This window comes from Tetrao urogallus, assembly GCF_951394365.1.
Source record: "Tetrao urogallus genome assembly, chromosome: 1".
Taxonomy (NCBI): domain Eukaryota; kingdom Metazoa; phylum Chordata; class Aves; order Galliformes; family Phasianidae; genus Tetrao; species Tetrao urogallus.
Window position 1 is genome coordinate 125441954 of NC_136813.1, and position 20668 is coordinate 125462621.

The 20668-nt window shown below is 41.2% G+C and overlaps 1 protein-coding gene across 1 annotated transcript in view; it reads left to right on the forward strand.

Annotated features, from left to right (window-relative positions):
* Positions 1 to 277: 277 nt before the first annotated feature.
* Positions 278 to 20668, forward strand: part of SULT4A1 (sulfotransferase family 4A member 1) — a gene marked incomplete at both ends in the record, with an annotated part of 29227 nt that continues 8836 nt past the window's right edge. Inside the window, 4 exons of the mRNA XM_079547896.1 lie at positions 278 to 446; positions 16709 to 16839; positions 18191 to 18271; positions 18381 to 18507. Coding sequence (XP_079404022.1) covers positions 278 to 446; positions 16709 to 16839; positions 18191 to 18271; positions 18381 to 18507 — 508 coding nt within the window. The remainder of the gene's footprint in view (positions 447 to 16708; positions 16840 to 18190; positions 18272 to 18380; positions 18508 to 20668) is intronic.

Consider the following 20668-nt stretch of genomic DNA (forward strand, 5'->3'; position numbering starts at 1 on the left):
CCGCCTTGTGAGGGGCTGTGAGCGAGTCCCCGCTCCGCGCCCTACCGCCGGCCGCCGCCGTGCCCCTACCGGGCGGACAGACGGCAGCGCCCCCGCGGCCCTCGCCGGCGCCGCTGCGGCTGCCGCGCATGACGTCACCGCACGCGGAGCCCATGCGCCGCTGGGCGTGGAGGCGTGCCGGGGCCGCGGCTGCCGCGCCCGCTGCCGCCAGCCCGCCCTCCCGCCGGAGCGCCTGGGGCCGCCGCATCTCGCCCCGCCGCGGCCGGCAGGGAAGAGGATGGCGGAAAGCGAGGCCGAGACCCCCAGTACTCCCGGGGAGTTCGAGAGCAAGTACTTCGAGTACAATGGGGTGCGGCTGCCGCCCTTCTGCAGGGGGAAGATGGAGGAGATCGCTAATTTCCCGGTGAGGGACAGCGACGTCTGGATCGTCACCTACCCCAAGTCAGGTAGGCGGGCGGGCGGCGAGCGGGAGCCCTCTGGGCGGGGGCCGTCCGCTGAGGGTCGGGAAGGAACGCCGCGCCCGGGGCGGCCCCCGGGTGGGGCCGGGGCCGAGGGAAGGGCGTCCGCCGCCGGGTAAAGGCGCCGCCGGAGGCGAGGAGGGCCGCCCGGCAGGGACAGATACGGCACGCGTTATTCCTGACGCGAGCAGCTGTACCTGTCGTCTGTTCCGCAGCCCCGCCGTGCCGCCTCCCGGAGGCGGCTGCGAACATGTGCCCCGAGCGCATTGTGGCTGCGCCGGCTGGCCGCACATAGCCCCGCCGGATCCACCAGTGTGCGTTCCTCCTCTGAGCGCTTCCTGCTTCGCGTGTCGTGTTTCTTCTCTTCTTATCCTCCCCATTAACGCGCAGAGATGCTGAAGTAGAGTTAACGTGGGTACGGTGCTTTCTGCAGAGAGGCAGCAATATGGTAGCTCTGTAAGCTGGTAACGCCAGCAGCAGCGAGCAGGTTCTTTACAAAGCCCTCTCCTGAGTGACTGCCCGGCAGTGGGACGATCTCTTCCTAAAAAATTCAAAGTCTGCTGGAGGTGACTGATTTTAGCTCTGTAAATACGTTTGTATCGCAGGTTACTGACCAGGTGTGATCATTTTGCTGTTCATTGTAAAAATGGTTCTTTTCTGTTTCCCCTTGGTGTGCCGCTTCAGAAGGATGCACTTTTGCAAAAATGCAGCATCTACTACATTACCATTTCTCAAGGAGTTTGAAATGTTTGTCTTCACTTTTATTTTTTGTAATTCATTACTAACGATGCTCTGAAGCTTGATGGATGCATCAAGCATCCATCAGTACAGCACAGGGACAAGTTATGGGCTGGTGGGTGGTCCCCAAAATGCTGTGATTAGGAAGAGAGAGCCACAGACATACTGTTCTTTTAAAGACATATTTAGCATGCAGAGTGCAGAAAGAACACAGTTCTTTTACTTTTAAAATTTCTGTTTTGGGAAGCTGGATTCCTGTGCTAGTATAGCACCCAGCTTGGCACATTGCTACATATCCTCAGCTAACCTTGGTTTTCAGGCACAAAATAGCTCTGATACAGCACCTGGCAATAGATTAGCTCTGATGGCTGTGCAATTGGCCATGGGAGGCCAGCTTGCAGAGTCAGATGTGATTTACTGTTACTTTATGAATATAGCAGGTTTCTCAGGGCAGCCCTGAGGTCAGTGACAGGCACCTGCTTACTTACAGAGCTAGAGGATGACAAGAGAGTAACTAATAGGCGGCCTCAAAGCAAAGGAGATAGAAAGACTGAGGGCTGGATACCCAAGCTGGAGCTACAGTGGTGTGGGGAGGAGATAGAGAGCGGCCTCAGAATGAAAATGGATGCCAGAGTATTTTTCTTGTCAGGAAGGAGAGTATTTAGAGTGGGTCTTGAGGAGTCTGGCGTTCTTGTCATGGAAATAGGCTCTCAAACACAGCCATGATGTCTGCAGTCTCTGAGAGGAAACAGTTCACCTTCAAGTGGCCTGAGTGCTTTTGGAACTCTTGGAGCTTGCGTTGTCTGCTGATCCGACATGGCATACAGCTCAGTGCCTTATTTAGGCTTTCTGAGTCAACTGTGAGAGGGTCTGATGACTACGGACAGGACTATCACTAGAAGTTAGACAGTCCTGATGTCATTTCTCATTGATTTACCCAAGGTCATGCAAAAAAATTACAGCAAAGCCAAATATTACATCCAGAACTCCATATGCTTCTCTATTACCTTAACTGCAGCTCCATCCTCCTGTCTCTCAGAAGCGCTGAGAAAGATTTTTCTGTTAACTGGAGGTGATGAGAATTTTTGTAATCAAAAAGTAGTTTTACAAAACATACTTTGAGCACAAAGTATAATAATGCCATGAATTTGGCGTGAGATACTTTGGCATTCTTGGGGAATCTTTAAATGTAAAGCAGAACAACAGGATTTTAAGAAAAGAAAAATGCGCCTATTTCAAATCAGTTGAATGTAAAACGTTTGTTATGAAAATGAATTTTCTTTATTGTTCCACCAGCTTTTCATCTGCTCAAGTTGTGGAAAGAATATGCTAACAAGCCCTTCTGCTAAATGTGGGAGGCCAGAATTCCTACCTCTTACTGAGCCCTGTGTAATACTCCAGTGTAAAATCAAAAGGCTCCATCAGTAGCTGTGACCGCATGCTGGTTTATCTGACTGATGAAGAAACACGTGTACCATTTTGCAGGCATAATCTGGAAGACTGGATGAGTCTGCCCTAAATGAGAGATGGAAATAGTGCTTGGAAATAATTACACTGGTACACTGGGGGTGACCCAGGAAGAAGCTGGGTGATCCATTAATGACAGAAAATTGAATGTTCCAGTGGCCTTACTGGGAGCAATATGATAAGCTTAATGGAAAATTACTTTGCTTTAATGTAATTTTCACTGATGGAGGCCTGAATAATGATACTCCTTGTATCATTAATTAATCCTAACACCTGCCCCCAATCGATGGTAACAACTTTTGGTAGCTGCTGGACTAGGAGAAACTTGTACATAAAACCTCGAGGCTTGTTTACATACAGATGTATGTAAATGTCAGTGTGCATATATGCTTTTACATATGTATATGTTAGAACAGTAATTATAGAGAAACTTTTTTGTCATGGTAAACAGTTTAAAATCAGTGAAAAGCTTAAGTCAAACTTTATATTTCATGCCACTTTGTAGTATAGTATAGGCAGAGCTGAACAGTATTCATTGAGATTTATGGTAGCTGCAAGTGTATAGTAGTATTGTTCTATATAGCACTAAATAACTGGAGCTCACACAACAGACTGCTTCTCAGATGAGATGCAGTGTTCCAAAGGAAGTACACTTTACATCCTTGAACTCTCTCATCTTGTGGGGTTTTCGTACCTTGCTTGAGAATTAAAATTCTTCTCTGTAAACTTAATAAAGTATAAAATTAATGATGAAGCAAGTTCTTTCATGGTATTTCCTCAGTGACCTATGGCTGAGAGTTAGTCTGTCTGCTGGCTAAAGTCAGTGATTTCAGTGGAATATCCATGCCTAAAATAGAGTGTTGACTCCATGTTCACTTAGGGTTTTTTTTGCCATGCCTTATGATGCCAAATTCTGACTGTACGTGATCTGTCCGCTTGCTTCACTCCTAAGTGGTATGCAGTGGCTAGCTTCCTTAATATTGCATTTGTTCTGAGGGAATGTGCATTGTGTGTTCTTGGGTCAAAGCCCAGAGATTAATGCCTTTTGCAAAATTGGCAATTTGTTAAAGTGAACTATTTACATTATTAACAAAGCTGTCTCTCCAGTGTTGATTATTTTGCCAAATAATTTTCTGGAATCTTGTGGCAGACATCATCTTTAAGTCCAGCCAGTTCATGAGGACTCTTTCTCTTCTGACTCATTGTCTGTTATGGAATGCAGGCGGTGGGTATTGTCTTCGCCTGTCTGGAGGTCTGTCGTTTTGTAGATAGCATTTTGAATTTTCCTTGCCAAGCCGTGTTTATATCACTACCCACTGACTTGAGGGCATACGATGGCTCACTATAAGCCTTAGGTTTTATAAAGTGCCAACAGTGAATTTGCAAATCAGTTCAAGAATGACCTTCCTATGCGTATGTTCTTATCTTTCAAATTCTTGCTTAGCGTTTACCTTCAGTCTTGTATGAAGTCAACCAGGAAAAGTTCATTTGTTCAAAAGTTCACTATTTTATTCTCTTAAATTAAATCTGTATGTACAGAAGAAGGTAGCTTCTCTATCTAGGTATCTGTTGATAACTGTGTTGCACACATCACTGATTTTCTGCCTGCTCCAATTGCCCATGCCTCTCCCACTGCATGCATACCACTCACTTGCTTAACCTCTTCTATTTCCAGTGCTCCTGAATGCAGCACCTTCTCTTGCTGGGACATTGCCGTCTCTGACCAGGAGGAACTCAGGTTTATCATACTGTCTGTTCCCTTTCCCTTGTCAAATATTGGTGCTCTGAGTACTTTTTTCAAGAGCCTATTTTCCTCATACCATAATCTCTATTACCATAATCTCTATTATTCATTCCATGCTAGGGTTGCTATGCATCCCATGGTTTTTTTTTTTTAATTTATAGGGGGAAGCTCTTTGATCCATTGGCAGTTACAACAGTAGAGGAAACCTCTAGACTGTGAACTAGATATAGAGCGTTCGATGTAAGCCCCATTTTTCTCACCTGTCTGATTCTCCATGTAAAATTAGCAGATTTATGCTCATAAGCATCTAGAATATTGTCTTTGTCGGACTCAGTGCTCAAGCTATTATACTTGAGACAAAAGGAGGGATGTGTCTGCATATACTTTTCCTCTAGCTATGAAATTTGTTCAGGGATTTCTTATCTCTGGTTGCTTGTTTCTTCCCCTTCACTTTCTATTTAACTATCTGTGAGACTATGTTACAAAAACGGATTAGAAAAATGTCTCAATTTAATATACTATAAAGAAAGTGTACCAAGTGACTATACTTTGTGTGGAAATCTTTGTCTTGTGCAATCCCACCCTGCTTGTTGTCCTCAGATGATACAATTTATTGACAGGATTGTTAGGCACATACCTGAAGCAGAAACCAGTCCTGCTGGTTGAGTGTTATTGTACTGCACAAAAACACCCTTATTCAACATGGAGAGTATTATTTCTTAACTAGGATTACATGGTTCCACATAAACTGTGCTTGCAGGTGCATCCTACACTTTGTGTTCATCAAACTCACTCGCTAATGTATCTGCAGTTACCTACCATAGCAGACAGTGAGTAGGTGACAGATCTGTGCAGAGCTGCAATGATTACATGCAATTTCAGGGACTCACAGCACCTGTCCTGCCTACCCATGAGCACACCCAGCTGTGGCACAGTATGCTGTACTTCTGAAGAGTCCTGGCTTACTGCCTAACTGGCAAACGTATTCCAGTTGCTACCCCAGAATGTGGCAAACTGACAAATGTGAACATGAGGAACACGATTCTTCCCACCTAGCCAGACATGCGCAGGCCCAACAGTGCTGACAGTCAGTCCTGATTTGTGCAGACATAAAGGAGAGGAAATAGGGTGAAAGGTTCCCTGTGGTTATGCCCTGTCTATAGGAGTTTATGGACTGAGAGCTGTCAGACACAGGGAAGTGAGTTAGCTGCAGTGGGTTGCAGAGTTTTCTTACCCTGGTTAATGGCAGGGCTGAGAAGGCCTTATGCCATGTAGCTGAAGATTCTCAGGGAGCAGGGACCCTCCACGTGAATGTGCTAAATTAGTTGATTTGCCTTGGTTTCCAGTCTTCTTACAATGAATTCTTCCCAAGAATTTTGTTGTTATATGAGGACTACTCCAAAAGAAATGCCTCCTGTTTTACGTTGGCCCATGATATCAGAGGTACATGATGGTGGTATAGCAGTAAATGTTGAGCCTTCCTGCCAGTATTCTGTTACATTTTATTGTCATTTGACAGATGGCAGCAGGAGGGCAGTCTGACAAAATGGCATATGGAAGTGCCAACAAAGCAAAGGTTTGTCACTGAATTCCTCCATGCAGAAAAAATGGCACCCACTGGCACTCATGAATGCTTGCTGAACGTTTATGGAGGCCGAACAGTCAATGTGAGCACAGTGAGATGGTGGGTGGTGCATTTCAGCAGTGGTGACAGCAGCGGTGGGTCACCTCCACTGGTGCAGATTTTGACAAGCACAACATGCAGATTCTTGTTTGCTGGCAAAAATGCATAGCTAATAGTGGTGATTATGTTGAAGAATAGTGTTTTGTAGCTGAGAATTTGCGCTATCAAATAGTATTATTGTGGTCTTTGTACCTGTTGTAATTTCTGTGGAAATAAATAGGAGGCATCACTTTTGGAGCAGCATACATATATTTTAACAAGTTTATTCTCTTGCAGAATAGCCAGACTATGCAATTCTGTTTTTATAGTTATAGAACAGTCTCTATGCAGGATTTTGGTGCCTTGAGTTTTATCAGTTTTCATCTAAAGAATGAATTCAAATGTTACTGGCCTGGAGGCGTGCCTTAAAAAGTCACAAAATTGACTTAAAAATCAAGAGATTTTTAAACAGAATACACTTCGGATTCTTTACCTTTGCCCTCTGGTTTCTGAGGCAACATTATGTGTGCTTACAGGTCACGGGGAAGAACTTGAAAAGATGCCTGGCCTCTGTTAGTTTTGTGAATGTGAATGAACAATTTCATGTCTTGGAAATCAGAATGTTGGTACTTCTCTTTTCCAGTAACAGGAAATCGGGGTTATTCAGTTTCTCCATCTTGAGTAATATGTAAAGCTCAGGTATCATGTACCTCTTTAATACAATGTGAAGGTGCTTCATTTCTCATGCCAATTGACAGAAAAGAATGAAATTGTGCAAACTGAAAAGGATCAGCAAACTGTGTTGGGTGATAGAGATATTTCCTGTGAGATGTCTTGTTCAAGGCTGATGTATAGGGTTCATATTTGAATTTGATTTCATGCTCTTGGTTTTGGTGATGCAAATCTCATTCTTTTCAACTACTGGAAGAGTAAATATTCTGCTTCTCAAATGCACTCCATTGAGGACCACCCAGGTGCAGAAAGTTAGATTTGTACACCAGTGTTTGTAGGGGTCAGGGCCTTTGGATTCTTGGGCTTTGATTGAAAGCTCTTTTGAAATGGGATTATCTTTTGTTTGTATGTGTAGCTCAAAATAGCAGCCGCTTTTGACTCAGTCCCAAATGTCACTAGGCAAAGAAATGATAAATAAAAACTTCATATAACAAGTAATTGAGGACAACTGAAAGTTTGTCACTGACGTGTTTGACTTGATTTCAGTGGGAGTGGAATTGAATACCTTCTTAAGTGCCTACAGCAGGAAATAAAGGTTGAGAGGAAAAATGTGTCATTATGGAAAAGTTGTTTTGGTTATCTAGCTATAAGTGTTTCTCTCATGAGCCATATATCAAGACAGTGAAGATGTGTTGCTGGAGACGGAACAAATGGTTCAGAAGAGGAAGAATTCTCTTGTTACCTAATAGGTATTGCAGGTCTCCTGCAAATGTAGCATAATTGCCTCCCTGCTGTGAAGTAGTGCAAAACTCAACCAATTTGCTTTGTGAAAGCTGTCTCAGGAAAAGAAAATGGAAAAAAGATTTTACCCTGTGTAAAGTATGTATTCTGGACATAAGTGAAATCAGTGTTGAGTGAATTAGATGAAAATGACCTCAAAAACTAAAGAATTAGGAAACTATGTAAATCAGTGAAACCAAACAAATGGTTATTCTCATTTTGTGTTAATATTCATCTTCCATAGTGAAGATGTTAATGAAAGGAAGCAAAATGCTTGAATGTAGGACTTAATTGGATTAAGCACACAAGACTCTTCCTTCTTGTTATTCAGACTTTTATTTAATGACTTTTCTTTTATTCCTACTAATTCTGCTAAAACGAACACCTTATACTGAAGTGAAGAAACTACCTCCAGTTTTGTCCCATCAGAAGTGATGTAGAGTTTGGCATATTGGACATTTGTTACGACTTCTCCAGAGATTCTGTGACTTTGCAGAAGTCATTTAATCTTTTCATTTGCATTTTTCATTTGAGGTGTATGGATGAATTTAGTCTCTGCCCGAATTCACACATAGCAAGAAAAAACTATCTTGGACAAAAAATGTCATCTACTCTCAGTATTTTTATAGATAATCTAGCAGTAAGCATCTAGTTAGTAAAGCTGAACACATAAGAATGCCACTATGTTGGAAAATGTTTTATTGTGTGGGTTTTTTTTGGTGGTGGTGGGGTTTTTTGTGTTTTTTGTTTGTTTTTTGATGGGATGGGGTAACAAGCAAAACATTAGTGAAGCACCCAGGTGTCATCACTTTTACCCCATTCAGATTTTCTGCAACACTTTAGGGAATCCAGAGAGATGGAGCTTAAGAGCTGAAAGAATCGTGATTCTGTACATCTAAGTCTTTTACAAACTACTACAGAATAAATAGACCATTTATGTCATATGTTAATCCTGTAACATATTGCACATTCAGCAGCAAGAAAAAATATGGCTGTACATGCAGACAAGATAGGACAGCAGAAGAAGCACTGTGTTAATACCATTTCAAATGAAAGTGCACTCTCATGAGACCTACTGTGAGGAGGATGGGGTGTACTGAGGAATGTCAGGAAAGGAGGCGTATTGGGGACTGAAAGGGGGGAAGGGAAGTTTAGCTAGTGGAGGCAGGGCCTGGAACGGTAAAAGATAAAAAGGAAAAGGAACACCACTGGAGAACCAGCTAAGCAGAGATTTTTGTTGCTAGATATCAAAACACATTTGTAATTTAAAAAATGCAAGCTAATTTCATGTGCTGTTACCCGGCACCATTTATGGTGCAGGATGTGAAGGCTGTCATCCAATGGAAGGCTGCAAGTTCTGGGTGATGTGTAATTACAGGGAGGTGGTGGAGTCACCGAGCCTGGGGGTGTTCAAGGAAAGGCTGGATGTTGTGTTGAGGGACGTGGTTTAGTGGGAGCTATTGGGAATAGGTGAACGGTTGGACTGGATAATCTTTTAGGTCTTTTCCAACCTTGGTGATTCTATGATTCTATGATTCTACATTAGGTGACCATATGGGGTATAGACAATGGTGTGGAATTAGCCCTTTACTGTGTCCAAGTGCACGAGTAATAAATTCATCCAAGCCAACAAAATGAGACAAGTGTGAAGCAATTGAGATGAGACACATTCAGAAGATAAACACTGGATGTATATGAAGCAGTCAAGATTGATCAGTACATTGGCTGCTTTGCAGTGTCTTGTTGATGTAAGGCAATCATAAACTAAGGTTAACCATTCAGTTAAAAGCCTGTTTACTGCTACTGCCAGAGTAGCACAGAGCAGCTACAGGCATTGTTGAAATTGGATTTCCTTACGCATATGTAGTTGAAGTGCACGTTAATAATGATTAATGTGAGTATTTATGAGACATAGCGTGCTCTTTTCAAGGATTTTGCAGCAGTACTGAGTTAACCATGATGACACAGATTGGCAGATGCCCATTTGTACTCTCAATTAGATCTGTTTATTTCTGTTTGTGACTCTGGACTCAGTGATCTTTAAGTCTTTTCCAACCTGAGCAATTCTGTGTTTCTATGAAGAGCGATAACAGAAATAGAACAGAAATGACTGTAGCTTGTCTAGAGCTGCAATTCTGTAATTCAGCATACAGAAGGAATAACAGTGTGTTAAATATGATTGGGGGCGTGGCTACCATGCAAGCAATGGTTTTGCTCAGGGCAGCTTTTATGATGGGCAATGAGGGGGATGCTGTCAGATATCAAATGGCTTCCTCCTTGGTGTTACACTAGCTGACTGAAGAGGCTATGTAGTATCATGCATAGATTAAAAATGTTTATTGAAATTCCAAAACAGCTTCTTTTCCATTTTTTTTTTTTTTTTTTTTCAAATCTCATATCTGCAGTGCTTTCACATGATACTACTGGTGCACTGCCTTCTTGTAATTTAACTGCCTAATATATGCAAACACAGATAAATGTGTAGGCATGTTTTGTCTAACAATTTTCCTGGGAAACTGTGAGATTGAAACCAAGGCATGGAATTGCATTTTGGTTCACTATGCGACTCTGAATATGGACCAAGGCACTTCAGGAGGTGACAGACATCCTCCAGAATATGCTTATCGTAGGAGAAGGAAACGGGTTCACAACAAAAGGTTACAAGGACAACCTCAATACAAGTTTCTATTATGGATGGCCCATTGCCTCCTGCCTTTGGATCCTCTTTCAATCAGCAGAGCTCACTGTGCTGCTCTGCGTTTAGTCATGGACCATATTCCAACAGTGTAGAACAGGATATAGTGCTATAGTTGTCCTAGGAAATTGGTGACTCTAAGGATAACTAAGCACTTCCCTGTAACTTAATGAAGTCCTTGAGGGTGAATTTTAAAAACAATGCCTTGTCATTACAGCAGTGTTCTCTTCTGCTCTATGCTTTGGAACAGTGTTGTCACCTGTGTGAAAATGGAGGGAAATGAGACCCAGTGTGGGGGACACATTACTGGAGCTCCTGCTGGGGTAATGTCTTAAGTAGTTTGGGCATGTTTTTGTTATATGGAATGAGACTACTAGAGGAAGAAGCAGGATACAGCTGAGGTAAGATTGGGGTAAGGACCTGCACCTTCTTGACTATCCAGAGAAAAGGTAGGATTTGAAAAATCTAGTAATACCCTGAGGAAATGCCACCGCCAGTTTACAAGTTTACATGGCCACCATTTACTAGATTATTTCTTCATGTTTGAGGTAGGATCTGCCCTGTAGCATATGTTAGCCAATTGAAAGCATTCTTTTCTCCGTGAATTACTGTCATAGTGAACCTACCCTTTGGTATGCCTGTATGAGCCAATGTGCTCCTATGCTGCTATGAAAGGAGATGTGTCTCTGGATCGTGGGGAATTTCAAAGAGTGAAGCCCAGGGAAAGAGAGTAACAACTGAATGTACTGGGTTGACTTTTGACCTGATCAACCTTGAGTAAGTTGGAAAAGGGTAAAAAGAGGGGTGTAATTCCATCTGCTACAGTGTGGTAAGGCAGGAAGCAAGAATGGAGCTTTAACTCATTTATCTTTTATTTTCACGTTCCTTTCAGAGAGGTTATACTGCACACTTCTTCTTTGTGCTACTTTATACCATGGCAGCGTGTTTAATTTGGTGAGCAAAAAGAGAGAGAATTAATCTAAGGATGCAGATAGATGTCCTCTTTTACAACCATCTGCAGTGGCACAAAATTTTAGTGTCCTTAGCTTGCTGTCACTTCTTAAAGCACTGCCTGCAGAGCATTATGTGTGAATGCATTCTAGTTTGTCTTCAGCAAAATTAGGTAGATGAGTTTATGCCTAAGAGATAAACTCCTTAAGCTAATTTGTCTGACACAGTTTCAAGTGAACTGGGGCAACTTCACAGAAACTGTTCCATTGGTGGTGACATACAGTACAGGTGTGAGGAGCATCTACAGACATGGAAATATTTTACCAACATAGCTAAAGCTTAAAGAGAATGTCCACAATTAAAATACTTCTCCCCTCTGGATATCAGCTGCCAAATAGTATCAGTGAAAGACCTGTAACAAAATCTGTAAGACCTAGTTATGGTAGAATCATGGATGTGGGGACAAGCTTGAAAACTCAAATCATGACTCATCAGTCAGAAGGCAAATAGACAAAGCAGTATTATCTTGTTCAAAATCTAGGGATTGAAAGCAGTCTGTGGACCTGACCCATAGTTCTTAGTGCTGTTAGCCTGTACCTACTCCTTGCTGCAGTTCCCTTGACTGTGAGGATGTTGTGGCTGGTTGAGAGGGATGGAAGAGAGCTGCTTTTTGTGCCAGCTGTCCTCAACAGGAGGCCTGGTCTTGTGCTTACTGGGGCAGATTGGCCTAGGCATGGTTAGGATGTATTGTTTAGGGAGCATGTGTGACTCAAGCTATTTTTTTTTCTGGTTTTATCAAGTCTAGCACTTGAATCTCCATGGATATGGGTCCAGCCTGCCCCTCTTGTCCTTCCAAAGAACAGGGCCTGACGTGTTTTATTTACTGCTGTTGCTTTAGGATCCATCCTCCTAAAAGGTGTCAGTAGTCCTTCTTTGGAGCTGCTTCTGCTAGTGTTGAGAATGAAGCACACCATATTACCTGCCTTCCACTACAACAGTGATGAAGTCTTTACAGTCATTGTCTGGACAGAGATGCATTATGTTTTTTTCTGCACTTCTCATCCTTTATTCTGTTGAGTAGTTATTGTGCTAATGTAAGGCAGAATTGGGATTCAGACCATTTTTTAAAAACAGTACTAATGCATGAACTGAAAATAACACTGTTTTGTAACCAGTTTATTAAGGTATTCCTTTAGGATACTGTTATATATAGTAGCAATATTTCTAATATATGTGTATCAGAGACAGTGCATTTATTTATTTTGTTAGTTTTACCAAACAGAAAGTACATTTTAGTTCTAAATAGAATACCATTTTCATAACTTGCTGTTTACAGCCTCTGGTGATACACATTCGAAAGACATCCCAGACCACATTTGACCACATTCATTTTGACCACATTTGTGAAGCTTAGTAACTGCATGTGAATGTATCAGTGGCCAGAAAGCAGTGAGAGGAGGCAGAGAACAGCTGCACTACAGAGTATTTCTCCCTCCGTAGAAATGAAGAAATAACTGTGAGATGTTTCACAGTTTTGTCTGCCTTGCTATGCTGCCTAGTTGCTGCTGGAGCAGTTAGCCTTACTGATAAGCAGAGGCATTATGTCTATGAGCTAACTTGACTAGTGTTGCTGAGGCATCGACCGTGAAAAATGGTAGAAATGATGAGTTCCTATTTATTGCAGGGATTCCCATGGAGAAGATAATAGTTTGGAAGGACTCCTAAGTCCTTATTTCTGTGTACCATTAGGCAGCACTGCAAAGGACAGTGCAGCCCAGCTAGCAAAGTTTCAAACTGCTGTGCCTGGGCTTCTTTTGTAGATGCTCTTACAAAGAGTAGAAGTGCAGGTTCACAGATAATGTAGAAGGCTCTCTAAAAGCCTACCAATTCTGACAGTAGTTTATCACTACCATTTCCCATCCCATCTCTTTCAGATACTGTGTGATAAACTGGGACACTGTTTCTCCACAGACATTGTATAAACGTAACAGAAGAGCTTATCAGGGAAGAGTGTTTCTCAGGTACAGTGCACTGAAGTTCCCCTGGTGCTGGCTGGGTTCATTGTTGAAGCTGGATAGACGTAAATGGCTTTGATATCTGTTTTGGCAGTATGACCTTGGAGCTAGCAGGGACAGTATTCTTCCTCCGGCATGAAATGTGAATTTGCAGCAGCTGCAAGAAGGAAGGGTGGAATTGATGGGTACTTATCAGTGTTGCATCTGGTGCCTCATGCCCAAAGGCTGACAGATTAATCTGTCTGTGACTTTTAACTCTTTCTGTGCAGTGCCAGGTGAGGCATGCATGTACATGCTCATGCATTCAGAAACAGAAGGAGAAGGTCTTTCATTTGGTTTAAATGGCCAATTTCTGGATGCTTTACATCCAGCTGGGAAATCGGAGGCTATGCCAGAAGACTCATTCACCTTCCACAGTGGCAATTTCAATAAATTCTGCAAGCCTCAGTCTAGGTTTGGGTGGCTCATCATGTGCATGTGTACAGTACCCCAGTTGGTTGGCTTTCCAGCCAGCTTGTGTTCCCGGGGACTATAAAACCCGGCCCTAGGAGCTTGGGCTGGGATTTGGGCTGCCATTTGACTATTTTTAGGATAAGCCAACATTTCTAAGCTGTATGGGCATCCAACTCTGTTAGTATTTGTAGTTTAGGTTTGAGTTCTTAATCCTAGTAAGGATGTGAGGAAGTTAAATATATTTATTTCTTTATAAAGGCTTTTAGCTTTTTTTGTTTGTTATTGTTTTTAATCAAATTAATGTGTTGAGTGTTTGTTTTCTAAACACAGGGAATCAAGTTGATCATTTTTTACATGATGGCTTTTGGGGTGTGTGTGTGTGTGTGTGTGTGTGTGTGTGTGTGTGTGTGTGTGGTAGAGATAAATGATAATACAAGGATGACAAATAAAACAAAAAATCAGAATTCCCTCAAAAGTTAAAGTTTTCCAAGTTTTCATTGGCATGGACCTAATTCACATCCATGGGCCTAGTTCATGTCCACAGATCTGAGGAGAACTAGGTAAGACCCCAGAAGCTTTGCTCCCCAGACTTTACCTCTTAGTTCTCTTGTTGACCTGCTGTAGAGCTGGTAGGGAGCATGCTGGTCTCCTGAAATTTCAGCAGTCCTGCCTCAGCATCCATCCTGTATTCAGAGGCACCACAGAGATTTTGTCAAGGTTCAGCTGAGCAGGCAAAGACTGAGACTGAGAAAGCACTGGTGTTGGTGTTTATCCTTACAGTTAGTCTTTTTCCTTTCATGCAAGAGGGTTGCTGTGATAGCATTTTTCTTTACAAGCAGAATTGGAAATACAGAAATAAATTACAGAGAACCAGGATGTCTTCTGTCAGGATAAATGTTTAATGAGAACAAGGTTGTGCTCATTCGGAGTCACAAGGACTGATACTGATGTACTGTGTGTATGCTAATTTTAATATATAAAATACATGCTTGAACTTAAAAATGCAGAGTGAACAGCCTCAAGGGCAAGTGTGTATTAAGCCTCTGACAGCCCTCTCTGAAGGTGATGATAATGTGAAAGTTTCTTTTTTTCCAAGCCATTTTAATTCACCCAACAATCAGTCAGGAAACACAGAAGTGTTCTTCCAATCTGTTCTTGGAGAGGTATATTTTTTCATATTGCATCCAGACCCTGTTCCCTCTAAACAGTACCTACAGTACATGAATTTTTTTCTTTTTTTTTTTTCCTTCCTGCTAATTTAAATTAAAAAGAAAAAATCCGAATAGTGATACTCAAATTTTTCTTTTGTTTGAACAGCATGTAGGAATTAGAGCAAAGTGTGTCTGTGTTGCAGTGTATGATCATACTGGCTAACATGAGTTACCTGGTGACTGTGACAAGTTAACTGCAACTTGCAAGTTCTTTGCAAACATAAATAGGACCAAAAGGCATGATTTATGGATTTTTAGGTTATCTTTCCAAGGATATGAAATAGACAGGCTTGCATGATTGCATTATTCAGTACTTCAGATAGCAAAAAAAAAAAAAAAAAAATCCTGTTCTTTTTTCCTTACCACTTACAATTCTTAAATAATTGGTCAGTCTGTTGCAGCATCCAGGATTTTCCATGTCTGCACAACTTGTCTGTTAAACCATGGGGTCTCTTGCTTATTACTTCACTGATCTTGGCTCTTACTATTCTTCCGTCTTACCAAAAGCCTGTGCCTTTCCCTTTTTAATATCAGATATCTCTAAATTTTTGTTTGCCTGCTTAGAGAATTTCCTGCTCTCTCGATCTATCTGCCTGAAGGTAAAATCAATTAAAATATATAGGCTGCTCCAAAAGTAATGCCTTCTATTTATTTCCATGGAAAGAACAAACAGATACAAAAAGCACAATGACACTATTTGACAGAGCAAATTCTTGGCTACAAAACACTGCTTTTTGATGTAGTTGCCACCATTAGCTGATTTGAGCAGATAAGCTGAGAGAGACTCTTAATTTCATGGTGTGACAGCAGTGCACAGCCATCTGGAACATGGCTGGACTTTCATACTGCTGTACACTGCTGAAATTCACCACCCACTGCCTCGTTGTGTTCACAGCTGCTGTTTGGTATCCATAAATGTTCAGCAAGCATTGATGAATGTCAATGGGTGCAATTATTTCCACATGAAGGATTTCAGTGACACACCTTTGCACTTCCTTATCAGGCATCATTTTATCAGACTGCTCCTCTGCTGCTATCTGTCACACAGCAAAAAAAAAATAAAGTAAGGGAATATTGATGGGAAGGTTCAACCTCTACAGCCATGTCACTATCATGACATGCTTCCGGTATCATGGACTAAAAGAACAAAATAGGAGGCATTACTTTTGGAGCAACTCTCATAGTTTCCCTGCTCAAAATGCTATTTAGAATACCTTTTAACTTTCCAAAGCACAGTCATTAAGGCTATATTATCTCTTGGTTGCTTTTTAAGTGTCTTCAGACTGGAGAGTGGTACATAATGGAGGCCTCTAAAGATTGTTTCTAATTCACTGTGCATTGATGTGTTCATTGGTTTATCCAATCTATAAAATGGAAGTATAAATAGACTTTCAAATCATTACGTAACAGTAGAATTGCCTACCATTTATATAGAAGACACTGGTTGTTCCCCTGTACAGCCTCTAATGCCTTTTGTGAACTTGGATGACCTCTCTCTGCTTCAGTTTTTTCATTTCTAGAATTGAAATAGTGGGATTTGCCTAACTAACATTCATAGTGAAAGGCTCAGTATATGTAAAATGCTTTCCAATTCACAGGTTAAAAGGATTGGGATACAGAAACATTTATATTTAAGTTACTGCTAAAGGAAAATCTCAGATATTTGATGTGGTAGGAGATTTTCCTGTATTTAAAATAAGAGAGCAGACATACTATGTTAAAGCAGTAGCTGTAGACTGAGATCAGAGCAAACTGTTGAGGAAAAAGCTATTATTTCTTTGTCTGGGTCTGCTTTCGTATGCTTCTGTTTAGATAAGGACTGTAATACAATCTGTTCTCTTTCATTGTTTGGTTTATGCAGGCACAGGCTTGCTACAGGAAGTGGTTTATCTAGTGAGTCAGGGAGCTGATCCAGATGAGATTGGACTAATGAATATAGATGAACAACTTCCAGTCCTAGAGTACCCTCAGCCTGGTCTGGACATCATCAAGGTACAATTTATTACAAAGAAACTCACTCAGCATTTGGATATCTTTTTGTAGGCTCCATGTTTATCACTTCATCTCATCCTGTGCCCTTGTCCTTGTTCAGTTTGTTGGAATGATTCAGAGTATTATTACGTTATTTTGAAGTTGATTTTATTAATCTTGATTATATTCCAGTGCTTTAAAACATATTTGTCAATGTCCTAAACATATTGACAACAGATTTCTTGAAGAAAAGAATTATGTAAGTGGAAGCTCTCCAAATGAGACTGATTTGCTCTGATCCTTTCCCTGAATTTGCAGAAGAACTACAAATGCAGAGATCTGTGAATCTGTAGGCACTCTACTCTGAATTTGAACATACAGCTCCCAAGAGACTCAGGATCTGTGGATCTATGAACTCTGTAGTGGAGTTAGAGGAGTTTGGACTATTTTGCATGAAATGACTTTGGCATTGTTAAGAGTTACTCAGATTAGTGGCATGGCATGTTAAGTGTGATCTTGTTATTGCTCTAACTACTTTAGATACAGGTCTAATCATTCCAAGATATGCAAAATACCAGGCTCCATCTGAAGACTGCTGCAGTGCTTGCTGATTTGAGCTAGCTAAGGCTAGTATGGATAGATCAAAGCTGGTTCCAGTCACTTACTACTGCAGCATTTGGCCCTCTTTAGGATGATTATTCAGGGGCCAGAGATTACTTCCCTTTTTTGCTTTGTGACCCTAGTCTAGTGAGACCTCAGTGATATGTCAATGCAAATAAGCAGGAGCAATAGTGAGAGGTTTAGTTTGAGATCACGCATTGTGGATACTCTGCTAACAACTCAATCCAGTAGTAGTTTATGCAGCTTTTAACTACTGGAAGATGATCTTGTCATAAGACTTTTTTTTTTATTATTTTTTCCAAATTATGATTGAAAAATACCTTTAAAAGTGTTTATGTGCTCAGGTAAACCTTTGAATTGTCTGAGTCCAATTCTGAGGCTAAAATAAGCTTTGGATTATAATTTTGAAGTTGAAAAATTAAGGATAGGGTTTTTTGAAGCTGTTCATTCAGTCCTTCTAATGTTTTTCACTGAATTTTAGTGGGAGTGTCAGTGAAAACAAGGTCAGTTTTATGCTAAGAATCTTCAACCCTTCTAGTCTTCCTAAGAGGATCCTACAAATTGGAGTAGTTTCCAAGATCCATCCTTTTGGTTTAAAACAGATTAAATTCTCTGACCTGATTTCTAGTCCAGACCCCTGTTAATTTAAGAAGTGAATTTCTGCATGTGGCTCAGTAAAGTAAAGGACATCAGTTCAGGAGAACTCAGGATGTGCCAAAAACTAATAAATAGTTTCTTTGCTTTATTTTAGGAACTGACATCTCCTCGCCTCATAAAAAGCCACCTACCATATCGTTTTTTGCCTTCAGACCTCCATAATGGCAATTCAAAGGTAAGAATTAATTCATGCTTGTCTAACTGAACCGGCAACAATTATTTATGTGCTTAGGGAAACGGAAAAAACAAACTTTCGTTAAGATGATTTCCCTCCTTTGTCGTAGGTAATATACATGGCTCGCAACCCCAAAGACCTGGTGGTGTCTTATTACCAGTTTCACCGCTCCCTAAGGACCATGAGCTACAGAGGAACATTTCAGGAGTTCTGTAGAAGGTTTATGAATGACAAGTGTAAGGAGCGACTGTCTGTGCACATGTTACACATTTATGTTCATCTCTGCAAGTACAAAAATGAAGTAGATAAAGATGCATTTATTTTGTTTATACTGCAAGGAGGGTACCAGAGATACAGTGCTGCATGAGCTTAGATTTGTCTGTGCAAACTGTGGTCATATCTTGTAAATAACTGTCTTACAATATTTGACCCTGTGGGATCAATTGTGTTCGACTTCACTCAGGTAAATTCTAGTTTGCGTGAGACTGAGCTCATGCATCAGTAGGAATACAGTAGTAAGTTACCTGTAAGAAGGTAATTGTAGGCTGAAAATTTACTACTGTAATGTAACTTGTGTTACAACAGCTCATCAGCTGCTTGCTCAGTAACTTCCGTGAGTGAAGGCTGTTTCATTACATACCAACCCACTGTGTTCCCTTCAGGCTGCACTACCTTAAGTAGCTCCATTGCACGAACTTAGTAACATTACAGGGAGTGAAGGCTTGTTCTCATGTAAGTAGCTGTCACTGAGCTTTTTGCCAATGGATTGCCATGCTTTGTAGCTAGCAAGATCAAAAAACAGAACAATGCAGGTTTTTTTTACTGCGTTCTCTTTCTCTATAAAATCTTCTTTATGCACCCTAATGTGATGTTAAGAAGTCTCCAGACACTTTGGTCTGCTCTGAGACAAGGATCTCCTCTAGATCCAGAAAATGTTATTTCCATCTGGAATTTGGGGGACTTGATGCTAAAGAAGCTGCATAATACTAAAGGAAAGGAAAAAGGTAAAAGCCTGCCAATGGAGGTTAGTTAACAGGCTTTATAAGGCTTGCCACTTTCTTTTGTGCAGGAGGGTAAATATCCTTCCATTCCCAACCCACCTTCAACTTTTTTTTCTGCATTCCCCTAGAATGGGAATCTTGTCTGCAACCCATGAGCAGGAGCTTCTACATTGGAGACATATTAAAGATAGGTTCTTCTAAGATGGGAAGAAGGTTCTTCATTCTCTTTCATGTAAATATCCCAGGAGTTATTTAGGTCTTCATCTTATAGCAGCTATGTGATTTGTCATTACCTTCTAGAGTCAGTAAAACAATGCAGCGTGTTCTGTGTCCGTAATTATGCAAAGTGAGTGTTTTGTAATACAGTAAATATGGCACTTATTTAAGTGATTCCATCTCATGGAAGCAATATAGAAGCAAAAAAAATTAAGCATTCAAAGTAGTGCAAGAAGGAGAAGCATTAAATCCAAATGACACAATCCCATTTTTTTAACCCCTTATCTTATATCTGTCCATCTGGAAACAGATTTAGCACATGCTAGCTCTTATGCTAATGGGGAACTGATCTTAAATATGCTAATTCTTTGTCACTACCCTCTGGAACGTAAGGGAATTTCTTACATAAAATGCAGGTAAACTCTATTATCATAATGTTAACGGATTCTTGCCGTGTGCAGTTAGGAGCAGCTAGCAAAAGGGTTTTTTGCTTGACTGATGTGTAAGCTCCATGCATGAATTTCTTTAAAATTATAAAGAATAGAAATGATGTTTAATACTTTTCTGAAGTTGTTTTGTTGTAAGGATAAAAATATCAATACTGAGAAAATGTGAAGAACTGCTCACTGTATTTGCTTAGCTTCTACCTTGATTATCTGAGATACTTTGAGGAAGTGCCATTGTGGCCAAGAAGGTATCCTGAGATACGTTAGAAAGAACATGGCCAACAGGTCAGGTGATCCACTTCCTCTACTCTGTTCTGCTGTGGCCACATTTAGAATGCCAGTTCTGGGCTCCCCAGTTCAAAACAGGGAGGGATCTCATAGAAGGAGCTCAGTGGCGAGCCACAAAGATGATAAAACTCCTGGAGCATCTCCCATATGAGGCAAGGCTGAGTAACCTGGGTCTGTTCAGCCTGGAGAAAAGAAGACTGAGAGGCGGATCTGATAAATTTTTATAAATAGCTAAAGGGAGGTGGGGGGCAAATGGATGAGGCCAGACTCTTCTTGGTGGTCTGTAGCAATAGGAGAAGGAGTAGGGCCTAGAACTTGAATGTTGAAAGTTCCATACAGATATTTGGAAGATCTTCTTTAGTGATGGAGCACTGGAATGGGTTATCCAGAGAGGTTGTGGAGCCTGCTATGGAGATGAATTCAAGACCCATCTGGACATCTACCTA